Here is a 13,603-nt window from a genome sequence, read left to right on the forward strand (position 1 = left end):
TAAATTCAGCCTTGGAAAAACTTACTTAAAAAAAAATAAAAATAAAATAATATATATATATATATATATAATATTATTATTATTCAACTGGTTGCCAAATCACCATTCCTCATTTTCATTAAAATGATATATATATAGATACTAATTACAAATATTAATAAGAACTATAATAGTATCTAGTCTAAATGTTTCTCTAGTTTTGAATTTGACTGAGATAAGTTATAAAAAGAATGGAAAACAATGCTAAATATCATCTCAGTTGAGTGACTTAATGCATTTAGCAAAAAAACTCATTTACAAACCTCAGATACAACTCATGTGTATGGACCTAAACATCCCGGTAAATCCATGAGGTAGCTCCAGGCTTCTCCACAACCCAGTGCATTCTCAGTGCATTGCAGCGTCATGTCAGGACATCCATATGCATGTGACATCTCCGACAGAAAATTCCTGAAAGTGGTGTGACACGACAGACACAATCACGGCGTAAAGCAACAATGCTTCTGATCGCTCACTTCCTTTTCTCTATGCAGCCTCAAGCGGCTTTAGCCTCTTATGAGATTAGACTCTTCACTCCCAATATACCCCCAGATAAATTCCACACTACATTCATCTGCCCATCCTATGACCTAACAGTGGGGTGATTTGTGCCCTCACTTTAATTTCATTCAAGCTGTACTGTAGTAAGGAGGGAATTGGGAATTGTGCCAAAAAGGGAAGTATAGTGCAACCTCTTAGTGTCAGGTGCCTGAAGGTCGTTACTTATAAGACACAGGATTAGTGTGATAGTCACAGTACATGCCAATGAGACAGGGATACATTACTGCTAGTAGGGAAAAAAACAGTTTGTGGAATTTGAAAAAAGTGATGACATACATAAAGTTTTAGAAAAATAGAGGATTCAAAAAGGAGTTTTTGCAGCCAAGCCATTTTATGGTTCTCTAAAGAACCTTTAAGTGATCCGTTTTTAAAAGAACCATGTTTTTCTTAGTGTAAAGAACATTTTGATAATCCAAAAAACCTTTTCCGCTATATAGAACCTTTTGTGTGATGGAAAGGTTCCATGGATTTTAAAGCAACTGCATGTAGTTCTGTTTATTTTTGTTACCTTGGAGCCCCCTACAGTAAAATGAGTGGTATTTACTGTCGTAAATAGAGTATATCACTGTCGTAATTACGGTGGATAGCTGTACCCATTCGGACATACTTCTTTTGTCACATACTGTTTTTCGCTTACTATATAGCAGGGAATTTTGCATGCAGCCATCTGTTCTCCATAGCTCTCGCGTTACTTTGATGTCATACATCGATAGGTCTGCACAGCACGCGTCAAAGCAGAGCACACCAAATGGCAGTGAAGTGACGCAACTGATGCTGATAGGTCATGTGACAATGACAACATACTGTATAGTACGTCCAGATTACATTCATACTATAGGTTTATAGAACCTACTTTTGCAGTCACGAAGTAATTACTTCTTCAAAAAAGTACCTCAAGAGAGTATAACATGCGATTTCGGCTGCAGCCACAGTGTGCCGTGATGCAACTGATGTTGAAAGGTCACATGACAATGACAAAATGACGAATATTGTACGTCCAGGTGTTGAGCCGAATCCTGACCCCCCCCTCAGATTATTAGCCCCCTATAGTATTGGTAGGTGTAGAGCAGAGGTTTCCAAACTCAGTCCTGCAGAGTTTAGCTCCAACGCTAATCAAACACACCTGAACCAGCTAATCAAGCTGTTACTAGAAACTTCCAGGCAGGTGTGTTGAGGCAAGTTAGAGCTAAACTCTGCAGGACACCAGCCCTCCAGGACCGAGTTTGGAGAACTTATTAGAAGTCAGTGTACCATCTGAATGATTTTGAAGCTGACATTTCAAGGTAAAAAATAAAAAATTAAAAAACGTTTATTTTTCAGAGCCTAAAATAAACAATAGCCTATTTTAAGCAAAAGTGTTTTTTTTTTTTGGTACCTCCTTGACAGACTTAAAGACCACAATCAGAGCACACGTTCCCAACATTCTCCCTCTGCCCTTGAAGAGTGTCCTGAGGATAGGGGACGGCCAGGTATCTGAGCCCCGGCATTAACCCACGTCCAGTTTAGCTTTAATCTGAGACAGAGCAAGATTATTACCTCCCAACAGAGACCTGGAGCGAATAACCTGTCATTCTCAAACTTTTATACATTTTGCTTGCATAATGGAAATAAAAACATCCGGATGCTGTCACTTTTCAAGTTCATCCAAGAAGATCCAATGATTTACAATGATTAATAAACAAAGTAATACTTGAGGTCATGTTAGCAGACATTTGCTCTGCCCTCATAAATGAACATTAATTAGAGTACATTCAGTGTTAAGAGAGAATTGTAAACATACAGTATGTAGAAAGATTGTGCTCTGCTGTCCTCCTCATGCACATATAACAAATTTACGCAAATATTAAAATATGAAACTTCAAAATTTGAAAGACATAAATCATATTTGTTGCTGTTCTCAAGTATTTTGCACTGACTTCTAAAATGCAAAACTATAAGTTGGTCTCAATGAATATACTGTTCTTAAAGCAGCACTATGTAACTTTTGGCGCTCTAGCGGTTAATAAACAGAACTGCACGCATCCCGCGGAAGAACATTTCAACCGGAGCTACTTCTCTAAGTTTAAGTCTATGCTGCTTTAATTACTGTTGTTTTGAGTTTAATTCTTGAATATAAAGAAATACACCATACTCATAGGCTAATTGTTATAATAACATGATAAACTTGAGTCACTGTTGTTTATAACAGTAATCAGAAATGTCTGGGGGGAAAAAATCATGAAATATATTTAAATCAACCCACAGAAAATATTAATCATGGTAAAATATTAAACTCAAATTTTAAAGTCATATTCATTGCCATTTTGCCATGTTCTCAGTATTTTGACTTCAAAATTGTAATGAATAATTTGTGTGTGTGTGTGTGTGTGTGTGTGTGTGTCAGTAGTCTTTTGTAACGACCATTTATTTATTTATGTATGTATATATGTTAATGGTCAAAACAACATAGTAACAAGTAACAAAAAATGAAAAACAAAATAAAACAGAAGAGAAAAAGAATAAAATATCAAGTTTTAAGAAAGTCACTAAAAACAGGAACAGAATTACAACAAATTTTATAGTTAACGATGACAATTTAATCACTGGTAAAAACCCTTATCAAAAACCTGTTCCTTAATTTCATCACCAAGGAAGTGACACTTTTATTTATTTACTTTTTTGTTCAGCAGACCAAACGTTATTAAATATAAGCACTGAATTTGATGAACTGTGGGATGTTTTGTGGTGTTGGTTTGTATCACTGTAAGCTACAGTGTAACTGTCAATCCTCTCAATGTCTTTATTCCATCCGGTTTAGCATCCTAAACTAAATGCCCACAAGTCTTCACTTATGAGCCAAGGGCACTGCTCTTTATTCCAGGAAAAAGCGCCACATAATAAAGTTAAAGAGATGTTCCTCGGGTCATCTTATCATGGTAACAAGAGTCAAGCACATATGGTTACCTGGTCATTGGGAGGTTTCTTTTCCCCATTGACGCCCTTCAATAGCACGGACTCCTCCGTCTTTTTTGCCTTCATCTCTACGACGATGTCCTCTTTGTTAGTCTTCTCCTTGGTGCTGTAGGCATTCATGCTGTAGAGATTAACACACCGATACACCACACTGCAACATTTGGCTGCATAGATGTTTTTCTGTACTTCTGAACTGAATTATATATTGCATATGCAATTTGCTGTTAGAAAGTTTTGTCAAAATCCCTACAAGAAGTGAATCAAAAGTTTGGACACAACTGACAAAATTTGCTTCTCATGATTGTAAAAACCGTTTGATCTTCAAATGCTTATTTTTGCAGACAAATAAATATGACCCATATGAATTTCTTTTCTAGAATTGTATTATTTTAATAGGGTCTGTTTATAAACATTTGTAACATGAACATGAAACACATGAAACTTTAACAGCATTTAATGATCTTGGTTAATGTTCATTTTTATGTACACTATCATTCAAAAGTTTGAGGTCAGTAAAATTCGTTTTTTTTTCCAATGTATACTTTTATTCAGCAACAAAGTATTAAATTGATCAAATGTGACAGTAAAGACAATTCTAATGTTACAAAAGACTTCTATTATTTCAATTAGATTTCTATTTCTATTATTATTATTATTTATTACTAAAATCTTGAAAATATGTGTAATGTTTTCAACATTAATAATAACAGGAAATCTTTCTTGAGCAGCAAATCAGCTTATTAGACTGATTTCTGAAGGATCATGTGACTGGATTAAGACGGGAGTAATGGCTGTTTTGGATCACAAGAATAAATTGTTTTAAAATATATGAAAATAAGCACAATTATTCTAAATTGTATTATTATTTACATATTAGAATAAACATTTTTTTTTTTTTAAACTTGCTGACCCCAAACTTTTGAATGGTAGTTTATACCAATACATATTTATTATTTTAAGTTATAAAAAATAACATTATAATAGTACGAATGAACATGAATTAACAATGAACAAAGTATATTTATTAAATAACATTGAACCTAGATTAATAATAAATTGTTTTAAAATATATGAAAATAAGCACAATTATTCTACATTTTATTATTATTTACATATTAGAATAAAAAAAAATTTTTTTTTTAAACTTGCTGACCCCAAACTTTTGAATGGTAGTTTATACCAATACATATTTATTATTTTAAGTTATAAAAAATAACATTATAGTAGTACGAATGAACATGAATTAACAATGAACAAAGTATATTTATTAAATAACATTGAACCTAGATTAATAAATTCTGGAAAAAAAATCTTTTAGTTCATGACACCTACTATAAACTGAACTTGACTGTAACATGCTACATTAAAATTTTAATTGAAGTTTTCATATTATTCAATATTTTCATGACACAATAATAGAGATGCCCAAACTTTTGACTGGTAGTATACCATGGTACTTAATATGTCGTGTAGCATGTTGTACTAAAGGATACCATTGCAAAACACATGATAATACCATGGTACATATATACTATAGTACCGTACAAAACATATTTATTATTTATTTTAATACTTTTTAAAATGTATTTTATTCAAATGATTGATTTATTTATTTAATGTTATTTTTTTGTTGTTTACTTATTTTTACATTTTTTAATACAGTTTTTCTTTCAACTTTCCCACAGATCCCCTAGCACTTCCTCACAACCCCTGTACTAATGTTTACTAAAAAACTGGATAGAAGGGGAAAAGTATTACATACATTTCTTGCTTGCCTGAGCGTCCACAGGGTAACTTGCCCTTTTTATACAGGAAGTAGAAGACACTGCCCAGGATGGCCAGCAACAGGATGCTGACAATGATCACCACAATAATCACTCCACTATTATCAGCTGGAGAGAGAGAACAACAGATGCCAACATTAGTATGACTGACTGATATATAATAATAACCAACGAACTAGTGCCATTTCAACAAGACACAATAAATTCATGCTGAAATGCAATAAATGGGCTTTCAGGCAAATTACAAACGCGAAATACCCTACTAGATCACGAAAAGAGCACTAAAGGACACATTACACTGCACTTTGTTAACAATGGCTGCATCATTTGTATTCAAAACATGTGCCACATGACAAGGACACGTGTCCTTATAAATGAGACGAGTTTGGTATGAAACATATAATTAGTCAAATGGAATAAGAGACTCAAATTCCTCAGAGTCAAATAAAGAAAATTAAGGAGTGCCATTCAGAGGAAGCGTCATCAAATGTTATAAATAAACAGAGAGACAAGAAGCAATTGTCTGGGAATGAATTTTATGGGTTAAATCTACTCAGTAAAACAGCAGGCCGCCACCACAATCTTCACCATAATAGTTTAACAGTCTCAGTTGCAGCCCAGCACTTCAAAACATTTGTTAAAATATTCACATTGAACTAATTATACATTCATCTTGGAAAACATTCAGCACTGGATCTGCCCCTGCTATCTGAAGTAATGTCTGCTTCAATTTTTGCTTGCTTTTTTTTTTTTCTCTATGAATTCTCTTCACACAGAATTTTAAATATGCCCAGAGGCCGACATGAAGAGCTGCTGCGGAGGCTTTGCCATATAAAATCTATGAATTATTCAAGTACATTAGATGATCTTTCATTGTTTGTTAGGGTTGGATTTTGCAGGGATGAAATGGACTGGGTGTTGATTTAAAGCATACGATCCTTTCTAACAGACCTAGACTGACAGAAGAGGGGGGGAAAAAAAGTTACCTGAGGTTTTTCTAGCCGTTGGAGTTTGGGAGAATGGAACTGGGAGAAAAGAACAGACAACATTAACATTTTTTATTCCAAACAACCAATATTATCAAAGAAATCAAACATATCCTATTCACTCTGACACCGTGCCTCATCTAAAGTTGAAAAAAAAAATGACTTGGTTAAAATGCATTATAAATCTGATGATGAGATGTTTTTGAAAAGTAAAGACATTTATAACATTACAAAAGTATGTTAAAATATTAAACAGCTCAACTGGTTTTAAAGGGGTCATATGATGCGATTTCAATTTTTCCTTTCTCTTTGGAGTGTTACAAGCTCTTGGTGCATAAAGAAGATCTGTAAAGTTGCAAAGACTAAAGTCTCAAATCCAAAGAGATATTCTTTATAAAAGTTAAGAGTCAACCACGCCTACCTAAAACGGCTCGTTCTAACACACCCCACATGTCTACGTCACGATGTGAGAAGATTTGCATAACGCCGCCCAAACGTTCACGCAAAGCAAATGCAGACATGGTTTTATGTTTACGCAGCGCGATACGCAACGCAACGCCTAAAAAGACTGTATAAGTCATTATAATCCGTAATTATGTCCCCACTGGATGCAACAAATGCCTCGTTTATAATGGGTTTTATTGGTGTTGTCTCATTGCACTAGGACACAGAATCACAGTATGGTAGGGGGCGTAACATTTCCGTCACACACTTGAGGTATTCAGCCAATCACAATGCACTGGATAGCTGGCCAATCAGAGCACACCTCGCTTTTCAGAACGATGAGCTTTGTAAAAATCGACGCGTTTCAGAAAGGCGGGGCATAGAGGAGAAACAATAATCCACCTAAAACGGCTCGTTCTAACACGCCCCCACATGTCTACCTCACTATGTGGGAAGATTTGCATAACGCCGCCCAAATGTTCACGCAAAGAAAGAAAGCGTAACTTTTTTTTTCACTGTAGTATTGTTGTTGCCGCCACCGCCATGTCGTTATGAAAGCGAAACTACTTTGTTTGGTCTTCCAAAAGAGGACGATATCCGCTTCGTCAACAAAATAATGTTCTTTTTAGCAACGTCATATGACCCCTTTAACATTGATAATAATAAGAAATGTTTCTTGAGCACCAAATTAGCATATCAGAATGAAGCATCATGTGAAACTGAAGGATGTGGTGAAATGATGCTGAAAATTCAGCTTTGCTTCACAGGAATAAATTACATTTTAAAATATATTCAAATAGAAAACAGTTCTTTTAAAATGTAAAAAATATTTCACAATATTACTGTTTTTACGATCATTTAAATGCAGCCTTGGTGAACATAAGTGACGTCTTTCAATAACATAAAAAAAATTGACCAACTCAAAACTTGCACAATAGTGTACTTATACATTTTATAAATTAATAAAACATAATTTTATACATAGATAAAATTATATAAAACATGTAAAAAAAAAGTAACAATAATCTAAGTATAGATATTACATTTATATTAAAAGAAATGTTGCTAAATAAATGTTTATTATTATAATACATTTAGTCATTATATTTAAGTGTCATATTTAACATTAATATTCAAATATATTATATATGAAATCATAATTGTCATGATTAATAACAGTGATTATTCATTATTAATAATTATTATTATTCTAAAATGTTTAATAATCAACTGGATGTGCCCTGATTTTCAGTGTAAATAAGGAACATTAACACTTACTGCTCCTGATGCTGTAAGTCTTGGTCTCTATTCCAAAGTCATTTGTTGAATTGCAGACAGCAACCGTGTCAGTGGTAACTTTAAGCATCACAACGCTGTGGACTTGATCCTCCGTCTCTCTTTTAACCACCTCACGCCAGCTCTGAGACTACAACACACACACACACACACACACATAAACAAGACAAAAGCGTCAATCCACAGCTCAGTGTAACACGAGCAGTGCGCTGAGAGGAAATCTGTGTTACCTGACTGCCGGTGATGCTCCAGGTGATGGCGGGTCTAGGGTAGCCTCTCACCTCACAGCTCAAATTCACCCAACCCCCGACTTTCTCCGTCAGCTCAATCTCCCTCTCTGCATCCTTCATCTGAGGGGCGCCTGGAGGAACAGATCCAGCAACTATTTTAGAAATACTAAAACTAAATATAAAGCTCTTTTGGTGAGTTTCAGCAGTTTAAATCACTTGATGAGCTCTTCCCCACCCTGTACGATAATATGGACAGAACCGCTGGTCAGCAGGCCTGGAAGAGACGGTACAGTCACCTCACAGTCATACTGTCCAGATGTGTCAAACGTGGCGTCCTGCAGCTGCATTATGTGTCCCCTTCCAACCTCAATCCCATCCTACACACAAACAAACGTGTGCAAACAAATTTAGTGACGAACGGACAGAGTGAAAAGAGGCTCTAAACGGAATGTGGGAGACCAAATGAACGTGTCTAGAGTGCTGAAAGATAAGTGAATCACACTGTAGCGTTACCTTAAACCACACAGTAGACGTCTCTAAAGACGACAGGGCATTGCAGGTGGCTGTCAGACTCTCTCCTTTCAGCATGACCTCAGAGTCTTTGGGCACCACCACAGCTGGGTCCAGATCTGAGCACACACACATATACGTGAACGGTCAGTGACTCAGAGTAAAAGCCTTGTTGTGAGCGTTACTTGAATTATATCAGCTTCATTTAATGAGGGTGAATAAATGATGACAGAATTGTTAATTTGGGGTAAAGTATTGCTTTCATATTGCTCCAGCAAAATATCACTTTTAACTTAAAAATATCATTTTTTGAATCCATTTTTAATTAAAATGCTTAATGAAATAATATAATTAAAACAAATGCATGTATTTTGCAACATAAATAGAAAATGTGGAAGAATTGAGGCCTAGTGAACGTGAACCTAGGGAAGTTTTATTTTTCAATAAAGGGTGTAACTCATACTGCTAATAATGTTGGCTCCTTTATGTTAAATTATTTTTGTCATTTAGTTTCTCATTTAAATCACTTTGGACAAAAGCATCTGTAAAATTAATAAATAAAATTTTGGAGTCGGTAAGATTTTTTTAAAATGTTTTTGAAAGAATGCTATAATGCTCACTAAGGCTGCATTTATAAGTGATACTGTGAAATATTATTACAATTTAAGATATCTGTTTTATATTTTAATATATTTTAAAATGTCATTTATTCTTCAAATTTCAGCATCATTACTCCAGTCTTGAATGTCACATGATCCTTCAGAAATCATTCTAATATACTGATTTGCTGCTCAAGAAACATTTCTTGTTATTATCAATAATCAAAGTTGTGCTGCCCATTATTTTTGTGGAATCCGTAATAAATTTTTTGTTTCAATATTTTTATGGATGAATAGACAGTTCAAAAGAGCAGCATACAATTGAAATAGAAATCTTTTGTAACACTATAAATGTTATTAGTGTCATTTTTGATCATTTCAATGCATCCTTGCTAAAAAAAAAGTATTAAAGGGGTCATATGATGCGATTTCAAGTTTTCCTTTCTCTTTGGAGTGTTACAAGCTGTTCGTGAATAGATCCCTAAAGTTGCAAAGACTAAAGTCTCAAACCAAAAGAAATCTTCATTATCAAAACGCATTTCAGAAAGGCGGGGCATAGAGGAGCAACAATAATTTACAGTATGTGGAAAATAATGTGTTTTTTGAACCTTAAACCGCATAAACACATTTCATTACACCAAACACACAAAATAATGTTCTTTTTAGCAGCATCATTTGACCCCTTTAATATAAAAATCTTATCTTGAATGGTAGAGAAAATGTTAATTATTCAACATTATTAAGTGTCAACAAATTTGGCAACAATACTGATAGATGATTAGATTATGCTGGTGTTACTGTGTGTGAAAACTTGAGAAACTGGAAGTTGAACTCACAGTGCACAGTGAGCTGTAGGGTGTCCAACACCTCATCATGGTTCACGGCATCCACATCCAGAGAGTGACATTCATACACACCGCTATCTGCACGAGACACTTCCTTCAGAACCAGCAACCCTGGTTTTATGTATGGAGAGGAATCCAGCTCCACATCTGACTGTTATGAGCAGGACACACAGAAGAGTGTGAATGTCTATTATACATTCATCCATAGACCACAAGTAATATTATACAGTGAGTAACATGAAATTAAAAAAAAAAAATTATGATACAATCCCTTTATGTTTTTTCAATAAAGTCTGAGTAAAGTCTAGCAGTCATTCTACAGCAGTGTTTTTTAACTGGTCTGCGGACCACTTGATATCCTTTACCAGTGTTGTTATTGTTAACTAAAACTTAAAAACTTAAACCAAAATAATTAGAAATGTTACCTTGGCAACTCTGAAATAAAACGCAAAACAATAAATTTAACAAAATCATATTATATAAATAATACTAAAATAACACTACCCTTCAATTAAAACTATATATTAAAATTATTATATATTATAACTATCTAATGTAATTATCAAAAAGCATCATAATTGAATTCTTTGATGGATTAATCAGCTAAGACAAAGAATTACCTCTATAATTGTTTTAATATTATTTCCGGACTAATTAGCGTTAATTACTGTTGTCTCACTTCAGAAATGTAACATAATTGAACACTGACATTTATGTTACAGAGTTTGTAGGGGTTCAGTCCAATTTGTTATAGAAAAAAGTCTGGGCTGCGTTTCTCGATAACGATTGATCTTAGCGCTTAAGAGCGTTTTCTACGAGTCAATTTACGATCGTTCGTTATTGTTTCACGTGCGTTTCCCAAAAATGCACTTAACACAATCGCACGTAGCCGTACTTTAAGTGATACTTAGGAGTCGCTATCCTTTTGTCAAGTGCTGAAATGTCACCTTATAGAATGGTTCGTAATTGTAGTACACTCTCGTTTATTGAAATGTTAACCTAATGCTGCGTTCCAGACAACTCGGATATAATAACTCCCAGTCTTTGAAGCATATTTCCTACATTACTCTTTTATTTATTTATTTATTTTGTTCAGTCATTTAATTTAGGTGTGTATTTCTATTTTTTTCTGCTCCTGATTAATAAAGTTCTTTAGCTAAAAGGTACAGTTAAGTTATTTCAAATAAAATAAAAAATCGCAATTTGGCACAATTACAGACTGCCCTTTTTAGCATAGATTGGCATAGACTAAAGAATATTTAAAACTGCACGTAGTTGTTTTGAGGTAGTTGGTACTTCTCCTCAGATTTGCAGTTTTTGCTTTACTGAAGTGGTCTGCCATCTGCAACATTTGAGAACCACTGTTGTAAAGTCATTTTGTCATGTTGTCATTAAAGCAAATGCATATTAAACACATACTTGAAGCTGCAAGTCAGTTATGGTACTGTTCACTCTGTGCATATCAAGCACATTGTCTGGGCCAGACGTCTACTATGTCCACTTCTTCTCATTGCTTTACAGCCTCCCATTCAGAAAAAACGGGTCCAAATAAAAGAGAAAAAATTGACTATTCTCACTTGTTCTTGGTTGAAAATGATGGGTGCTGGGGGGTTCCCATCGCCTTGACAACGGATCTCCACTGTGTCCCCCTCTTTGACCAAGCCCTCGGGCGATTCTTTCCATATCTCCACGCTGGTCGTGGGGTCTATATGACATATGCACATAACAAAGAGCAAAGGGCCATGAATCTTATTTCATTCAAATGTATCTCGCCAAGGCAACATAATTCTCATACTCAGTTATTTAGTCAGTGCTGACAAAGCAAAGACCTTTGTAGCTGTGTCACAATTAACACAACTCAAAATGGAGTTTACCATTAGCAGTGACCAGTGCTGGGTAGTAACTGATTACATGTAATCTGGATTATGTAATCAGATTCCAAAAATTAACAAAGTACTTGTTATTACATTATATGTTTTAAAATGCTTACAGCATTTACAGTTACTTTTTTTTGTTTACATGATTGCATATTATTCACATTATTCAAATAAATTATTTGTAATTTATTGATTTTCCCTAATTATTCTTTTTTCTCTTTCGCATTTCTCTTTACATTGATAAGCAACTTGCAAACCCCCTGAGGTTCTTTCACAAACCCTAGTTTGGGAAACCCTGACGTAAAGTGATATTTACAGTATTTCTTGTTGTTGATAGCAAACAATGGAAGATATTTTCTTTCTCTTTCTATTTTTATATCAGTGTGGTACAAAAGATTCCTATTTAAGTCAATGTGACTTGAGTCAAAAGTAATCTAAAAATAGTCAACAAAAGTAGTCTGATTAGATTACCTAAAATGTGTAATGTGTTACGTTACTAACTACAATTTGTATCTACCCAGCATGGCCTGTGAAACACTAAAGCTATCTGAAATATAAAAAACAGTAAAATACAAAACCATGTTAGATCTGTCAGATTTAATGTGATCTTTTAACCTTAGTGGAATTTCGGACCAATGAGATTTCACAGTGGGCGGAGCTATCCAGCACATTGCAACAGATACAAAAACCCAAGCATCCAAGCAGTGTTATTTAGCTTGTCCCAGATGCAAGAGTTTGAATATATCACATTCCACTTCATCAAAAACTCTCAATCATAAATGGACTTACAATGAACTGTAATATTGATGCCTTTGGACTCGGATGTCCTGACAGCTCCTGGGACAAAATAGCTGACTTCACAGGAAAAGTGGGCGTCTTTGTCTTCCTTGGTCACCTTATAATGCAATTCACTCTGCACTGTATATAGACCACTGGATTCCTTCGTCACTAGCGTTACCACGTTCGCCACTGACATGAAACACGCACACAACCAGACATACATTCACATTAGTGGCAATATTTAAGAGGAAACAGAACTTAATTCTCCATATAAACCTTGCTGGAAAAACCAGGTCATACCATCTTTAGGAGTAGCAGGTTTTTAGAACAATGTTGCTTGTTCAGTGTGGTCTACCAGCTCAAAAGAGCTTGACCAAGATGGACTACCAGGCCAGTAAAGGTTCCACCAGTCCAGCTGACCAAACAATGAACACAGCCTGGACCAGCTAATGACCTAATAACCAGCTACAGCTCTAAAGTCAACATGAAACGTGTTCGCAACTCAGGACCGAATTTTCTTCATTGGGCATTAACTGGATTGTGAATAATAGAGATTTTTTAAAATCATTATAATAAAGCAATAAGCCCCAAGAAGCCGTGGTTTACAGTGAATTTATAACAGCTAAGGGGCGCTGTTAGGCACGACGCAAAGCGGAGTGCCTAAAACCCCCTTAGCTGTTATAAATTCACTGTAAACCAC

The 13,603-nt window shown here is 34.8% G+C and overlaps 2 protein-coding genes across 2 annotated transcripts in view; both read right to left on the reverse strand.

Moving 5' to 3' along the window:
- The window catches only part of LOC107744340 (transmembrane protein 136-like), a 3,140-nt gene extending 2,602 nt beyond the window's left edge, over window positions 1-538 (reverse strand). The window contains exon 1 of the mRNA XM_016557920.1: window positions 303-538. The gene's annotated coding sequence lies outside the window, so the exon portion shown is untranslated. The remainder of the gene's footprint in view (window positions 1-302) is intronic.
- A 2,874-nt stretch (window positions 539-3,412) lies between these two features.
- Window positions 3,413-13,603, reverse strand: part of mcama (melanoma cell adhesion molecule a) — a 70,762-nt gene continuing 60,571 nt past the window's right edge. Inside the window, exons 6-16 of the mRNA XM_016557898.1 lie at window positions 12,913-13,092; window positions 11,824-11,951; window positions 10,238-10,397; window positions 8,806-8,921; window positions 8,528-8,669; window positions 8,293-8,423; window positions 8,045-8,192; window positions 6,323-6,361; window positions 5,315-5,444; window positions 3,544-3,673; window positions 3,413-3,449 (exon numbers count right to left, since the gene is read on the reverse strand). Of these exons, the coding sequence (XP_016413384.1) occupies window positions 3,429-3,449; window positions 3,544-3,673; window positions 5,315-5,444; window positions 6,323-6,361; window positions 8,045-8,192; window positions 8,293-8,423; window positions 8,528-8,669; window positions 8,806-8,921; window positions 10,238-10,397; window positions 11,824-11,951; window positions 12,913-13,092 (1,325 nt within the window). The 3' untranslated portion in view covers window positions 3,413-3,428. The remainder of the gene's footprint in view (window positions 3,450-3,543; window positions 3,674-5,314; window positions 5,445-6,322; window positions 6,362-8,044; window positions 8,193-8,292; window positions 8,424-8,527; window positions 8,670-8,805; window positions 8,922-10,237; window positions 10,398-11,823; window positions 11,952-12,912; window positions 13,093-13,603) is intronic.

The sequence above is a fragment of the Sinocyclocheilus rhinocerous genome, unplaced genomic scaffold (assembly GCF_001515625.1).
Source record: "Sinocyclocheilus rhinocerous isolate Xijiao unplaced genomic scaffold, SAMN03320098_v1.1 scaffold1609, whole genome shotgun sequence".
NCBI lineage: Eukaryota > Metazoa > Chordata > Actinopteri > Cypriniformes > Cyprinidae > Sinocyclocheilus > Sinocyclocheilus rhinocerous.